Below are 14759 nucleotides of genomic sequence, written 5' to 3' on the forward strand. Positions count from 1 at the left end.
TAGAACATATAGGACCTGGCAGTTAATCAGAGGGGGAACTGAAGGAGATTCTTAGATTTCATGAACAAGTCAGAATACTAAGACAGGAACAGATATATTAAAATGAGAGAAGGTGAGAAATATCATTTTGGAACATGATTATCTTGAGATGCTAACTAGCAGCTAAGAGGAAATGTCCAACAGTATGGGTTTGGGACTAAAGATGGTTTTAGGAGCCAGGGGTAGAGATGCAAGAGAGGATTTGATATCGTAATTCAAGGAAAGCACACACAGACAACAGGGAGGGGAACAATGCTTTGGGAAATAGTCCATGTGCAAGGCACTGTAGAAAATGCTTGATATACTTTATATAATCTTTGCAATCAAGGTGAAGCAATTATCTTCATGTGAGAGGTGAAAGACTGAAGTTCAGAGTGAATTATCTCATTACCCCAAGTTCACACATTTAATAAGTGTTGACTTCAGGGTTTAAATTTAGGTCAGCCTAACTGCTACATCACATTGCAAAGTAATCAAAGAAGTAGGGGAAGAAAAATGAGGGAAATGAATTGTCATGAGAACGGGGAAAGAAAAGGCCATATATCTTAATGAACTATATGGTGGCCATGGGATAGAGAAGACTGAAGTAAGGAGGCAAAATGTCTTCAAATGGTTCCTAGTAGCTCCAGCTTTTGTTGGGAATTTGTGCCAACGCCACATAGATGCCAGGCTTAGGTACATCAAGAAAGGCTATGTAGGGACCTTGAACTGTGCTTGGCCTAGCTGGAGGTTGAGTTCAATCTACAATTGGACATTTTAATTTACCTAAACACTTATCCCAGAAGCATCCAGATGATTTTCCAACCTTTTTAGCAGGAGAAACTACTTTTTAAAACTTAAAATATAGAAAAATATCAAATAAAAGTAGAGTTATTCAAATTGAGAGAAAGGAAGTGCCCTCTACTTCCTCCTTGCTCCTCTCTACCCTTAACCATATTTCAGCTCCTGAGAAACCAGCCAGCCTGCTTTACATAACACCATTTGAAAACCCCTGCTGTACTTTTTCTTTTTTTGAGTGAGAAGGGGTAGTAATTATTATTATAGATAAGAAAAGCTAGAAACCTGAAGATAAAAGTCATTTGCTTTAGGTACAAATAATTTAGGAATCCAGCTGAGAACAGAACAGAGGTTTCCAAACTCCCCATCAGTCAGTGTTCTTTCTGGCCCTTGACTCCAATTATAAAACAAATTTTATCTGTTTAAAAAGGAACGTAATATTTGCTTTCTAAGATTCCATTCAACTGACCTTTGTTAACCACCTATATGTGCAAAACAGTTAAGACTAAGTAAACGTTGGCTTATTTTTATAGACTAAAAGAAGAGGAAAATAAACTATCCCAAAACACACTGTACTACTTAATATGGAGCTTACTTTGTGAGACTGCAAAATTACAAGCACCAGAAGGAGATTATTTGGTCAGACCCAATTTAAATCTCTAGGCAGACAAGAAGGGTTTTTGTAGCACACAACTGCTTTATAAAACCTGCCTTATAGACGAAGCAGATAACTCCTGAGGAAGACCCCGAGTTTGAAAATAGAAGCAGTAGCTAAGAAACTATAGTATTTTGCAGATTCCTTTCCACCCATTTTGTATTTGAAGTTTATATTAATCTTTAGCTTTTTTGTTTTAAACCACCTGAAACCAAATCCAAGTTAACTGAAAAGTTATTCGAGGCCTATGAATCACCTTCGGAAGAAGCAGGTTGAAAATCCGGGTACTGAGACTCACTTCACTTTCCCTATCTAGAGGAAACAGAAGAAAAAAAAATCCACAACAAAGGAATGTGGCAAGTTCCCAAAAGCCAAGAAGCTGTTAGAAGTAGAAAACCGAAGGAAATTTAGTCCTCTAAATGGCCTCATAGACAAGTAGATGTTTCAACATCTTCCCGCCCCTCCCAGAATTTTAAAGATCCTTGTTTTGCTAAAGTGTTTTCCTGTCAAAAGTAGTTGTGATTGAAATAAGGAGATGAATCGGGGACTGTAACTGAGAAGAAAGGGAGGATGTGGAGTGCTGGTGGGTTTTGGACTGTGCTTCTTGAAAGCATTTTGGGGTAAACTTGCTTTTTAACTGTGTATGTAAACAGCTTTTGTTAGCTTTGCTGAGATTCATGTGATATGAATTGGGATGGGGGAACCTGATTTCTGGAGTAACTAGGGATTTGTGCATTGGATATAATAGCTAACTCTGGGAAACCTTAATGGAATAGTCTGAAAGCTTTCATGATCTTATATGACGGTCTGGGGGAATACGGCTCTTAGTTTTAGTCAAGGATGATGGGCACATCTGCTTCTGTGTAAGAGTCCTATCCTCAGATTCTGACCTACAGAAGTTTGTTCCTTTGTTGATGAAAAATTCGATTCTCTGAAAGACAGATTTGTTCATTAAGAGCCAATTATGACTTGTATGTATGCAGTCTATGACATTCTAGTACTGAGAGTCATCAGCTATGCTGGTGTCACAAATATGCCACTGCCAGACTTCATTGTGTTTATTACAGTTTATGTAGTTTCCAGACAGAGCTAAATATAAACTTAAAGACTTTCTCCAAACCTTCATACTTAGTAAATTTGCTAGTTTTTTTGTGTATAGTAACTGGGCGGGGTGATGCAGGATGCTGGCAGCACAGAATCACAGCTAGGGCTTGGAGGAACTTGAAGTTGGTTTGCACTATTTTGCCAATAGGAAGACTGTGAATTGGTAGATCAGTACTCCACCCCCAACCTCAAGTTTCAGTAAGTTGTCTTTATGTTATGTGATTCAGTTCAAGGTCTAGATAGTTTAGAGATTATCAGCTTAAGATGGGACCTATTATTTCTACCTTTGATTCTCATGTCTAAGTGAAAGAGTTTTAGATCCTATAACCATGTCTTTTTTTTTTTTTTTTTTTTAGAGAGAGACAGAACATGTGTGCACATGTGAAGGTGGTGGTGGGGGAGGAGCTGAGGGAGAGGGAGAAAGAGAATGTTAAGCAGGCTCCATGCTCAGCTTGGACCCCAACATAGACTTGATCCCACAACCCTGAGATCATGACCTGAGCTGAAATCAAGAGTTGGACACTTAACGGACTGAGCCACCCAGATGCCCCAAATCCTATAACCATGTCTTATAGTTAGTGCTATTCCTTGACTTCTCTTTGATGCCTCTTCTTATGACTCTAGTGTTTTTTAATCTTCTTTTTAAAATGTAATGAGCGTCCTCCCCAAATATTTAGTAATTACAAAGGGAAAAAGAGTAAGTTTGCAGTGAAGAGTTCTGGCAGACACCATCTTAACCAAGCAATCTTGGTTCATATCACCAGGAATATACATGACAGCATGTTCCCCTGATAGGATGCACTAGGAAGGGCACATCAGACAAACCTAAGTTGAAGCACACTCTACAAAACAATTGGTCAGTACCTTTCAAAAGTGTCAAGATCATGAAAGACAAAGAATCAGGAACATTCACAAGTTAAAGAAGACATACAGCTAAATGCAATGTAGGATCCTGGATTGGGTCCTGGAGCCCAAAAAAAAGGACATTAGTGGAAAGAATTAGTAAAAAATAATTTCTGTACTTCAGTTTATATTATTATATGAAGATTAATGTCTTAGTGTGTAATTGTTATGGTATATAAGATATTAACATAAGAATACAGTGTGTGAAGGGTATATGGAAATTCTCTATACTATTTTTGCAACTCTTCTGTAAGTTTAAAACTATCTCAAAATAAAATGTTTTTCTTTTAAATGTGGTGACCCAAATTGGCCTATTCTTTCAATACGGGTTATTAAAAAATTACTCTCCTGAATAAGATAGGAAGAGTATTTCATATGATTGGTATATTTTATTTTTTAGTTCTTTTGTTATTTTTTTAATTTAACTTTAATTTTTAGTTCTTTTTTTATTATGTGTTGAATAGATGTAAAGTTTATAACAAATGTGTAAGTTGTAAAGAGTAACAATAACGTGAACACAAGTGTAGCTTGAAGCTTTCAGTATGCCTTTACCATCCTCCCACCCTCTCCCTAACCTTTATCCTGAATTTTGTACTTTTCATTCTCTTGTTTCTCTTTATAGGTTTACCTTGAAAGTATGTGTCCCTAATGATAGAGTTTTGCATGGGTTTTAACTTTATGTAAGTGGAATATCATAGGTATTCTTTTGCAATTCTCCCCCTAAATATTATATTCCTGAGATTTAATCATGTTGATCTGCTTAACTGTAGTTTGTTCATTTTCACTGCTATGTAGCTTTCCATTGTATGAACATACCACAGGTTACTTCTCTATTCTAGCATTAGTAGCTCTTTTGTTGGTTCCAATTTTGCTGTTATGAAGAATGCTACCGTACACATCCTTGTATATGACATACTATGAGAGTCTCCCTAGGGTGGATACATAAAATAGACTGGCTGGATTATAGGGTAAATGCCCCATCAACTCTATAAGATAAAGCCAAATCGTTTCCAAAGTGGTTGTTCAATTTTTAATACCATCAACAGTATGTAAGTGTTCCACTGGTTCCACTTTTTCTCTAGCACGGTATTATTAGACTTAAAACTTTTTTACCAATTTAGTGGGCATGTATATTAAAATTTTAAAATGTTGCCATTTATTGATTGTCTACTTTGAATCAAGCACTATGGCAGACGTTTTCATACCTTATTTAACTTAATCCTCTCATAATTCTTCTTCTCAGTCACATAATAGAAACCAATGTTGTATTTAGTTTGTAATATGTAATTACCCCCAACTCTCTGTCTCTCTGACAAATTTATTCTTTAGTGGGTCTTTCTCCATCTCTTATCTCCCTAATTTATTTCCTGTTTCTTTTTTTAAAATCTCAGTTTAGAAGAAATTTGAGGGAAGGCTCTCTGGTTTCTGAGTAGTTAATAACTTGCCCCAGCTCACATTGTCATTAGTAGCAGACTGAAATTAAACCTGGTTCTCTAGCTCCCAATCTTTTTCTTCTCTCTTTTCATCTTTTTTTCTCTCTCTCTCTTCCCTGTTTCCTCCCACATTCCATTTCTTCCTCCCTTCCCTCACATTCTTCTCCTCTGAGATTTTTTTGTTTTTCTTTTCCTCCTCTGAGTTTAACAGCTTAAATATACTTTCCAGTTGGCTGCTATGTAATGTGATGTGTGTGCAGAGAATGTCACCAGATTGGCTGAGTTCCTGATTCTAGCTAAATAGTCATTACTCAGGTCCCTGGCTGGCCATTAAGTGCCTTATAACCATTTCACATTCCTAGCTATGCTCCTTGTGTGGATTTGGCCAGACTACCCTCTCAGAGCCACTGATGGCCCTGCAGGGGATGGAGAGAAGCCAGAACTTCAGGACATCCCATCCTTGGCTCTTCTTTCTTGGCAGCTGTAGAAACCCCAAGCCTACTGTGAAGATGTAGGCAACTAATAGTAGGACTAGGCGCCTAGAGAATGGTGATATTAGAGCTGCTAATATTGGTTAGAAAAACGTAGATTTTGTTGACAGAAGAAACAGACATTAGGTTGGGATACAAACCTTGTAGCCAACAAGCACAAATAATTTCGTTTAGCCTGCAAAATATTTTTCTTTCTTTTTCATTTGGATACTTCTATAGGAAGCATTTGATTTCCTGTTGTTTTACATCTAACTGCTGTTAACTTCCTGGCTCCTATTTGAGTTATTTGATGTAACTCTGCCTAGATTACTGAAATATGAATTTTATCCTTGATGAGGTCACTTGGGCCTCGCAGCAGAACTGGAAGATACATTGTTATTCCAAATCACAATTTTCCAGCTAGTTGTGTTGTTTTTGTTGTGTTGTTTCTGATAGCTGAACATCTCTTGGCTGGAAATATCCTTTTACTTAGACTTTACATTTCCCTAAAGATACGAATTTTTTCCCCATCTAATCCTGTTTGGGATGATTAAGATGAAAACAACTATAAAAGTTTCTAGTCTTGGCTTATCCACACTTAGTGACTTGGGAGACCTGAAAGAAATTGATTAAAATCAATATACTTTATTGGCCTTTTCTGGGTTGGGTAAAGACAAAAGAAGACAAAGAAGAGTTTTTCTGTATAGCAAACTCATGGGGTTTCATACAGTATAATTTTTAAAAGGTTAAAAAAACATGACTCATATAAATACAATGAGCAGGTATCAAATATTTAATTCATTAATTAATGAGGTAATCAGTAGTAAGTTAAGACCAGTTCAAATGAAAATGTAGGAGCTAAGTATTTACAGGAAATGTAATAAAGAAAGGTTAAGATAAGATTTCTGAATTATTCATAAAATGAATAGACTTAAAGTGCACAAGTCATAACCTTTGGAGTCATCTTTTTCACCAAACATAAATATTTGTATCTCTATGGGATAAAAATCTACAAGTTAACCCCTACCTACAGAGATATAAAATAGTCCCATCATTAGAAAATTAAAGATGTCAATCCAGAACTGCCCTAAGAGATCACCCAAAAATTCTTTTGCCTATTTCCAATGATCTGTTACAGATAATTTTTCTGACGAAGTGTAGTCATCAGCCTAGACTTGATTGCCAGAAAGTGGAATCTGTTTGCCAAGCTTTGACAATATAATTTTATGATGAGGACATATGAAATGAATTCTAAAATTTAGCATATGTATCTCAGAGGTAGATTATTTTGGATTTCAGAGAACAAGTTCCAAGTTTCTTAAGCACATGTTTCTTAAGCACATGTTTAAGTGAAATGGTATTGGCATGAGAAATTCTTATACTGAATCTTTTTATTTCCTTTACAGAAATTCCATGGAATTAGAGTCGGTACTATTCTGCAATGTCTCTAGTTGAAAGCCAAAGTGAGGACAGACAAAGTGAAGGTAGGTGAACTCAGTAAATACGTAAGTCTCTATGTCATTATTATTGCCTCTAAAAGTAAGTGTGTGTGCATGAGTACACACGCTAATGTACGTATGACAGACAAACAGACTGGCCAATCTATCAGTCAAACCACCAATCTACCAAACAGCTGACCAGGAAAGGAAATATACTTTGCGGAAGTAAATGCTTTGTCCTTACAAGTACAAGCTCCACTGTTTGGTTATCTGAGAGTTCTGATGTGAGTAGTTCCAGTCTCTTATCTTTTATACTTTTATTTCTATTTTTGTTTTATTTTGTACTTTTATTTGGAAGTTCACCAGAAAGGCCTGTTACTTTTCCTCTCCCCACCCTTCACAACTGTCTCCTGCTAAAAAGAAGTGGTCAGTGTGAAAAGAGGTTGCCAAAACAGTAAGGTCATCGTTTGCAGACTCTTTGTGGATAGAGCAAATAGATCTGGCTATGGTATTAGGGAGGATTTCCATACCATTTCCATGCTCTCCTGTGGTGAATCCAAGTACTTAAAGGGAGCTGGGGTAATCACACCCAAGCCTGACATGAGAAAAAGTTGTTTTCTGACATAAAATTTTCAAAAAGGAAGCTAGAATGTAGTTCTGTATTTAGAACTGCCTGACATGAAAAAAAATTTTTTTTTCTGACATAAAATTTTGAAAAAGTAAGCCAGAATGTGGTTCTATATTTAGGCTTCCTTTTGAGGAATGAAGAAGGTGCAGGGAATGAAATTAGGTCACTGATTTCAGGTCACACTAAACCTTCTTTACTTTCTGTCATTGTGCAGTTGTCTGATTCCTGGAGGGAGCTCATTTCAAGGGCACGTAGTTCCATAACGAAGAATTCCATCCCAAGGGCACAGGCTTTAGTTCCAGGAAGAGGAAGTCAGGGACCTCCCAACCGAGGGAAAAACCAGGGAGTCCTTTCCTACTCTCAGAACTGCTAAAGGAAAGAACGCTGGGGAAAACAAATTAACTTACCAATTTCTCCTGCATGTTATGACCAGAAAATATGGAAGAGGAGAATACTTTAGGGAGCAGTAAATTCAAGGCAAAAGAACAATGTGGCAATCATCAATAAAGACTGATTTACTTATTCAACAAATATTTATTGATCACCAAACGAATGCCAGCCACTGTGCTACAAGCTGGCAATACAGTGGCAGCAAAACTGTACAGAATCTCTGCTCTTATAGAACTTATGGTTTAGTGAAGCACAGACTTTAATTAAGTAATAACACATCAAATAATAGCACAGAGAAAGATCAAATTATATCTACAATAAGTGCTGTGAAGTAAAGATCATATGGGGGCATAGTGGTTAAGAGCATGGATTCTGGAACCATACTGTTTAGGTTTGAAACCTAGCTCTGCCACTTACTATGTTATCTTGGGAAAATCTCTTAATTTCTCTATGCTACAGTTTCTCATCTATGAAATCAGGCTAATAATAGTGCTACTTCATAAGTATGTTGTGAGGATTGAATGAAGTAATATTTGTAAAGTACTTACGACAATATCTGGTAATGGTAAACACTAGGTAAATATGTTAAAAAAATAATCTAATCTATAGGAGTTTTGATGGTTTTGTTATTGTTGTTCAGGAAGTTAATTAAGAACTTGAACATTTATAAATGGGGGTTATTTCAAAAGTCCAAAGTTTTACCAGTGAAAAATAATTGAAACCACTTTTCCTGGCCTAAACCCCTTTTAGTAGGCGAGGCCTACCTCCTACAGTAGTTATTGCTTGTGCTGTTTTGAGCACTGAGCAGTTAATACTGGTCCATCCAAGATGTTCTTTTAGCTTGAGTCAATAAAATAACAGTGGCAAACCCAGTAATCTGGCTTCTTCCCTTTTCTAGGCTATCAACCTATTCTGGTTGGAAAATTTACAGTACATAGAGTGAATATTGACTGGTTCTAGTGTCTTGCTTATCTTCCCTCTCCTTTCTGTTTTTTACCACTTTCTTAGTTCAGCCATCATTTGAAGTGTGGACTATTACAGTAATCTTTTAAGTCATCATTATATCTGCACTATGTTCCTCTGTAAATCCATCATCTTAATCTTCTGAAATTGCAGGGTTTAATAATAATTTTTTATTGTTATGTTAGTCACCATACTAAGTCACCATCCTTAGTTTTTGATGTAGCATCCATGATTCATTATTTGCGTATAACACCCAGTGCTCCATGCAATATGTGCCCTCCTTACTACCCATCATCGGCCTATCCCAATCCCCCACCCCCCTCCCCTCTGAAGCCCTCAATTTGTTTCTCAGAGTCCATAGTCTCTCGTGGTTCATTCCCCCTTCTGTTTACCCCCCCTTCATTCTTCCCTTCCTTCTCCTACCGATCTTCCTACTTCTTATGTTCCATAAGTGAGTGAAACTATACGATAATTGTCTTTCTCTGCTTGACTTATTTCGCTTAGCAGTATCTCCTCCAGTCCCGTCTATGTTGCAGCAAATGTTGAGAACTTGTTCTTTTTGATGACTGAGTAATATTCCATTGTATATATGGACCACACCTTCTTAATCCAGTCATCTGTTGAAGGGCATCTCGGCTCCTTCCACGGTTTAGCTATTGTGGACAATGCTGCTATGAACGTTGGGGTGCATATGGCCCTTCTCTTCACTACGTCTGTATCTTTGGGGTAAATACCCAGTAGTGCAATTGCTGGATCATAGGGTAGCTCCGTTTTTAACTTTTTAAGGGACCTCCACACTGTTTTTCAAAGTGGCTGTACCAACTTGCGTTCCCACAAACAATGAATGATCCATGAGAGACTATGGACTCTGGGAAGAAAACTGAGGGCTTCAAGGGGGGTGGGGGGGAATGGGATAGGCTGGTGATGGGTATTAAGGAGGGCACGCATTGCATGGTGCACTGGGTGTTATACGCAAGTAATGAATCATGGAACTTTACATCAAAAACTAGGGATGTACTGTATGGCGACTACATAATATAATTTAAAAAATATTATTATTAAAAAAATAAAATAAAAATAATAGCCTTAATGAGATATAACTTACATGCCATTAAATTACCCTTTTAAGCATACAGTTTAGTGATTTTTAAAATATATTAATGGAATTGTACCACTGTTACCTTAATTTAATTTTAGAACATTTTCATCACCCCAAAAAGAAACCCCATACCTATTAGCAGTCACTCCCAATTCCTGCCTTCTCCAGCCTCTAGCAACCACTAATTTACTTTCTATCTCTTATTGATTTGCCTATACTGGACATGACATAAATAAAATCACAAAATATCTGGCCTTTTGTGACTGGCTTCTTTCACTTAATATTTTCAAGGTTCATGTTGTGGTATGTGTCAGTATTCCATTCCTTTGTAAGGCTGAATACCATTCCAGTGTATGTATATACCACAATTTATCCATTCACCAGTTGATAGACATTTGGGTTGTTTCCACTTTGGGGCTATTATGAACAATACTGCTATAACCATTCATGTATAAGCTTTTGTGTGAACGTATTTCAATTCTTTTGAATCTACAATTCATTTTAAGTCTTACTTCTATCCTATATTGAATTGTTGCTTTACTGTTTTGAATATATCTTGTATGATTCTGCTAAATTGCCTAGCACAGTGCCTACAGAGTTTCCTCTGTTCTGGAAAGTATATATGCATACATTTATATGTAACTACCCTCAAAAAGAAGGGACACAAAGGATATACACCAATCTGTTAATGGTGCTTTCCTTGGGAAAGGGAGAAAGAGGGGAAAGGAAACTATTTTTTCTCTTTATATTTCTGATTTTAGATCTTTCACAGTTAAAATATATTTATGTGTTACTTTGGGTTATTTGAAAAATCATTAAAGGAACAATTGTAATCACAAAGGGAAAGAAGTTGGAGAAACTAAAAAGGAAAGGACAAAGAAGAAAAAGGAAAAAATAGGAAGGAGGAGGGGCATAGATACTGTGGCATTTAGAGCAGAAAATTAATCAGAGCTTTAGTAATAGAATCCTACACAATACCACATTTAAACACAAAAAATAGACAAGTATATTGCATAACTCTGTGTGAACATACTACAAACTATTGAATTATACATTTTATTTTAAATAGGTGAATTATATGGTATGTATAGGTAAATAAAGTTATTTAGAATAAAAAAGACATCTATGGGTTTTAGAGTTAGCTTCTAGAATTACGTTTCTTTAGAAAATTTAAAGCAACAATTGAACTAGTTTGTAGGAACTTTTCCTGACCTCAGTAACAGGAGCAGGGTAGCAAGATAAAATACACGATTCCCAATTAAATTTGAATCTCAATAAATGATGAATAATTTTTTAGTATAAATATGTCCCATATAAATATTTGGGACATACTTTGTTTTTGTATTTTTATTTGCTAAATCTGGCAACCCTAAACAAAGGGAATTAAGTTTTGAATCTCTTAGAGTGACATTGCTTCTTTAGTATCACCAGGATTTACTGTTAGATCCAGCTTTGTGTGAATGGCATTTTGTATCTAAATGATGGCCTTTACTATAAGTTTCCCAGCCTCTCGTCTCCTATCTCAAGGAAGGTGTTATGACTGGGAAACCCTTAAAGTGATATCTAGCAGTTCAATCAAGCATGATTAATTTTACCTTTATCACATTGATAAAAAATCATTGGCTCTACTTTTCAAATGATGTCAGAAGGGCAAAGCACCACTCCCAACCTCCATCTATGTGGAGTGATTCAAATGATACTCCTGTCAGCTTCTCTCTTGAGAGGAGAGGGAAGAAACCAAAGGTCTCCAACAAGAATAGTGGGTAGGACCTTTAGTTTTGTTTTGGGGTTTTGTTTTGTTAAGATTTATTTATTTATTTTAGAGATTGAGAGAGCGCGAGTGGGGAAAGGGGCAGAGGGACAGGGACAGGGAGAGAGAGATAATTGCAAGCAAACTCCCTCCTGACCACTGAAACCAGCACAGGGCTTTGCCTCATGGCCCTGAGATCCTGACCTGAGTCAAAATCAAGAGTCAGCCTCTAACCAACGGCAGGGCCTACAGGGCCGCGCAATTGCGTAGGCAAGGCAGGCAGAGCCGGAGAAGCGCCACCAGGTCCACGGTCGGTCCATGCCGCCCACATTCCCTGGCCCCGCCCCTGCACAGTGTCCCCCACCACTGCCGCCATGGGAGTGCAGGTGGAGATCATCTCCCCCAGAGACTGGCGCACCTTCCCGAAGGGTGGCCGGACCTGCGTGGTGCGCTACACGGGGATGCTTGGAGACGGAAAGAAATTTGACTCTTCCAGGGACAGGAGCAAGCCCTTTAGGTTTATGCTAGGCAAGCAGGAGATGATCCGAGGCTGGGAAGAAAGGGTTGCCCAGATGAGTGTGGGTCAGAAAGCCAAACTGACCAGCTCCCCAGACTACATGCCTACGGTGCTACCAGGCACCCAGGCATCATCCCGCCAAATGCCACTCTCATCTTTGATGTGGAGATTCTGAAACTGGAATGACAGGAATGGCCTCCTCCCTGAGCTCTCCATTCTTGGATGTGCCATGGAGGGATGTGGCGCCTCCACATGCGCGCACGTGAATCCGTATGGAGCTTTTCCTGATGTTCCACCAACGCTCTTCGTATAAACATCGACATCGACCCTGACTGAATGTGTTCTGTCACCCGGCTTTGCTCTTTCCCTTTCTCCCGGATGTGTGTTGACATAAACTGTATGCCATAAACTCCAAATTACTCATGTTAATTTATTTTTGTTTTGGGTTGAAGGTTCAGTTTCAGTCTTTTGAATCTAGGTTTCCACTTAAGTATTAGTCAGGTATTAACAGCACAAGTAATGGGTTAACTTTAGAATAGGAATTGGTATGGGGGGTGCAAGAATCTTTATTTTTTGGATGAAATTTTAACGTATTATATATTAAACATTCTTGCTGCTGTGCTGCAAATCCATAGCAGATTTGAGGCGCTGTCGAGGCTGAGGGCTGAATTACTCTCCCAGGTGAGAGAGGTCCTTGGGTTGAATTAAAAGCCCTACCTAACCTGAAGTGGGGAGGGGGAGAGCCTTTGCCTCCACTGCCCTGCCCCAGACTCCCCTTAAACCCTATGCCTTTTGAAGGCAGATGGTTCTCACAGCGATGTTGGACACTACAGGTTATCTGTCCCCAAGCCAGCCTGGACCTCCAAAACCTTCGTGGCCTGGCTCTTTTTTTTTTTTTTTTTTTTTTGTCCCCATTCTGTGGTATTTCCAACAGATATTCAGGACTTTTGTAATCTCATAGCTGTCTAAGCTCCACTTCCCAAATTTTAAGAACTTTAATCAAAAGTTTAAATTTAAGGTGCTGTTTGTAGATACTTAACACCCGACGAAAGCCCCGCCATCATGACAAACCCTTGAGTGTTGTCTTGAGAAAACGGTGCTGATCATCACAGCTGTCCTGTGTAGTGATTAGGTGAAAGAAATTATTGCTGCCTACCCCCCACCCCACCTCCCTGCACTATATATGAGTTTCAAGTTTTATTATTGCAATAAAAGTGCTTTATGCTGGCTTTTCTCAAAAAAAAAAAAAAAAAAAGTCAGACACCTAACTGACTGAGCCACCCAGGAGCCCCCCCTTTAGTTTTGATCATGTCCTGAATGGTGCCAACTAACCGATCTTCTGTGGCACCCTATTAGGATTTGGTGGGTGTTTTATTTTGTTTTGTTTGCTTTTATTAATATTTTGGTTTTCAATTTGTTTTATTACCATTTTATTTTCTTTTATTACTATTTTGATTGTCCTTTGAGCGATTCTAGTCTTGTTTCTTCTCAACTTGGACAGGAGAGTTAGTGAAGTTATGGAGGTGATGAGCAGAGGTAACAGAAGAGCTATAGTAGCTCAAAAACTGGACTTTTCATGACATTCAAGACTTTAGTGAGTTTTCTCTCCAGATTCTTTTTTTTTAATTGAAAATAAATTTGATTTTATTTTTAAACTTTCAAAAAATTACAAGTACAGCACAAAGAATATCCATAATCTCCTCATCCAGATTCCTAATTGCTAGTATCTTGTCATATTTGCTTCATCTGTATATATGTGTGTGTACATACTATATATATTATATTTATATATATTTATTATATATATAATAATTAGTTGTTTTCTGAGCCTTGGAGCCTTTTTTCAGATTTTACTTATTTATTTGAGAGAGAGAGCATGAGCAGTGGTGGGGGGGGAGAAGAAGAGGGAGAAGCAGACTCCCCGCTGAGCCGAAGCCCAACTTGGGGCTTGATCCCAGGACCCTGGGATCATGACTTCAGCCAAAGGCAGATGCTTAACTGACTGAGCCAGCCAGGTGTCCCATTTTCTGAGCCTTTTGAGAACAGATTGCATCCATGATATCTCATCACCCCTAAATTACTTGAGTGTATATTTCTCCGCATCGAGGACATTTTGCTGCTTTAACTACCATATAACCCTCCAAGTTAGGAAGTCAGCATTAATATAAAACCATCATTCAATTAATAGATTCTTGTACCCCCCATGTCACCTCCATTTAAATTTCACCAACTTCTTGGGGCGCCTGGGTGGCTCAGTCAGTTGAGCTTCTGCCTTTGGCTTGGGTCGTGATCCCGGGGTCCTGGGTCAAGTCCCATATCGGGATCCCTGCTTCTCCCTCTACCCCTACCCCTGCTTGTGCTCTCAATCTCACTCTCTCTCAAATAAATGAAATATTAAAAAAAAATGTTGAGGACATGAAAGTCAGGGAAAAATAGAGAACAGCCTCCTGGAGGAGGTTGAAGAGATAACAGGAGCATGTGTTACTGGAAGGGATAGCATGCCAGAAAGGAAGAAGAGACATTGTTAAAGAAGGTGAAATTTATTTTATTTTATTTTTTTTTAAAGCTTTTATATATTTATTTGACAGAGAG

General features: G+C 38.0%; 1 protein-coding gene and 1 pseudogene across 1 annotated transcript in view; both read left to right on the forward strand.

The window, feature by feature from the left end:
• LOC113260484 (phospholipid-transporting ATPase FetA-like) overlaps positions 1-14759 on the forward strand; it is a 112457-nt gene that overhangs the window by 20831 nt on the left and 76867 nt on the right. Inside the window, exon 4 of the mRNA XM_026506298.4 lies at positions 6788-6865. Coding sequence (XP_026362083.3) covers positions 6823-6865 — 43 coding nt within the window. The 5' untranslated portion in view covers positions 6788-6822. The remainder of the gene's footprint in view (positions 1-6787; positions 6866-14759) is intronic.
• Positions 11785-12722, forward strand: LOC113260483 (peptidyl-prolyl cis-trans isomerase FKBP1A-like; annotated as a pseudogene).

The sequence above is a fragment of the Ursus arctos genome, unplaced genomic scaffold (assembly GCF_023065955.2).
Source record: "Ursus arctos isolate Adak ecotype North America unplaced genomic scaffold, UrsArc2.0 scaffold_18, whole genome shotgun sequence".
Taxonomy (NCBI): domain Eukaryota; kingdom Metazoa; phylum Chordata; class Mammalia; order Carnivora; family Ursidae; genus Ursus; species Ursus arctos.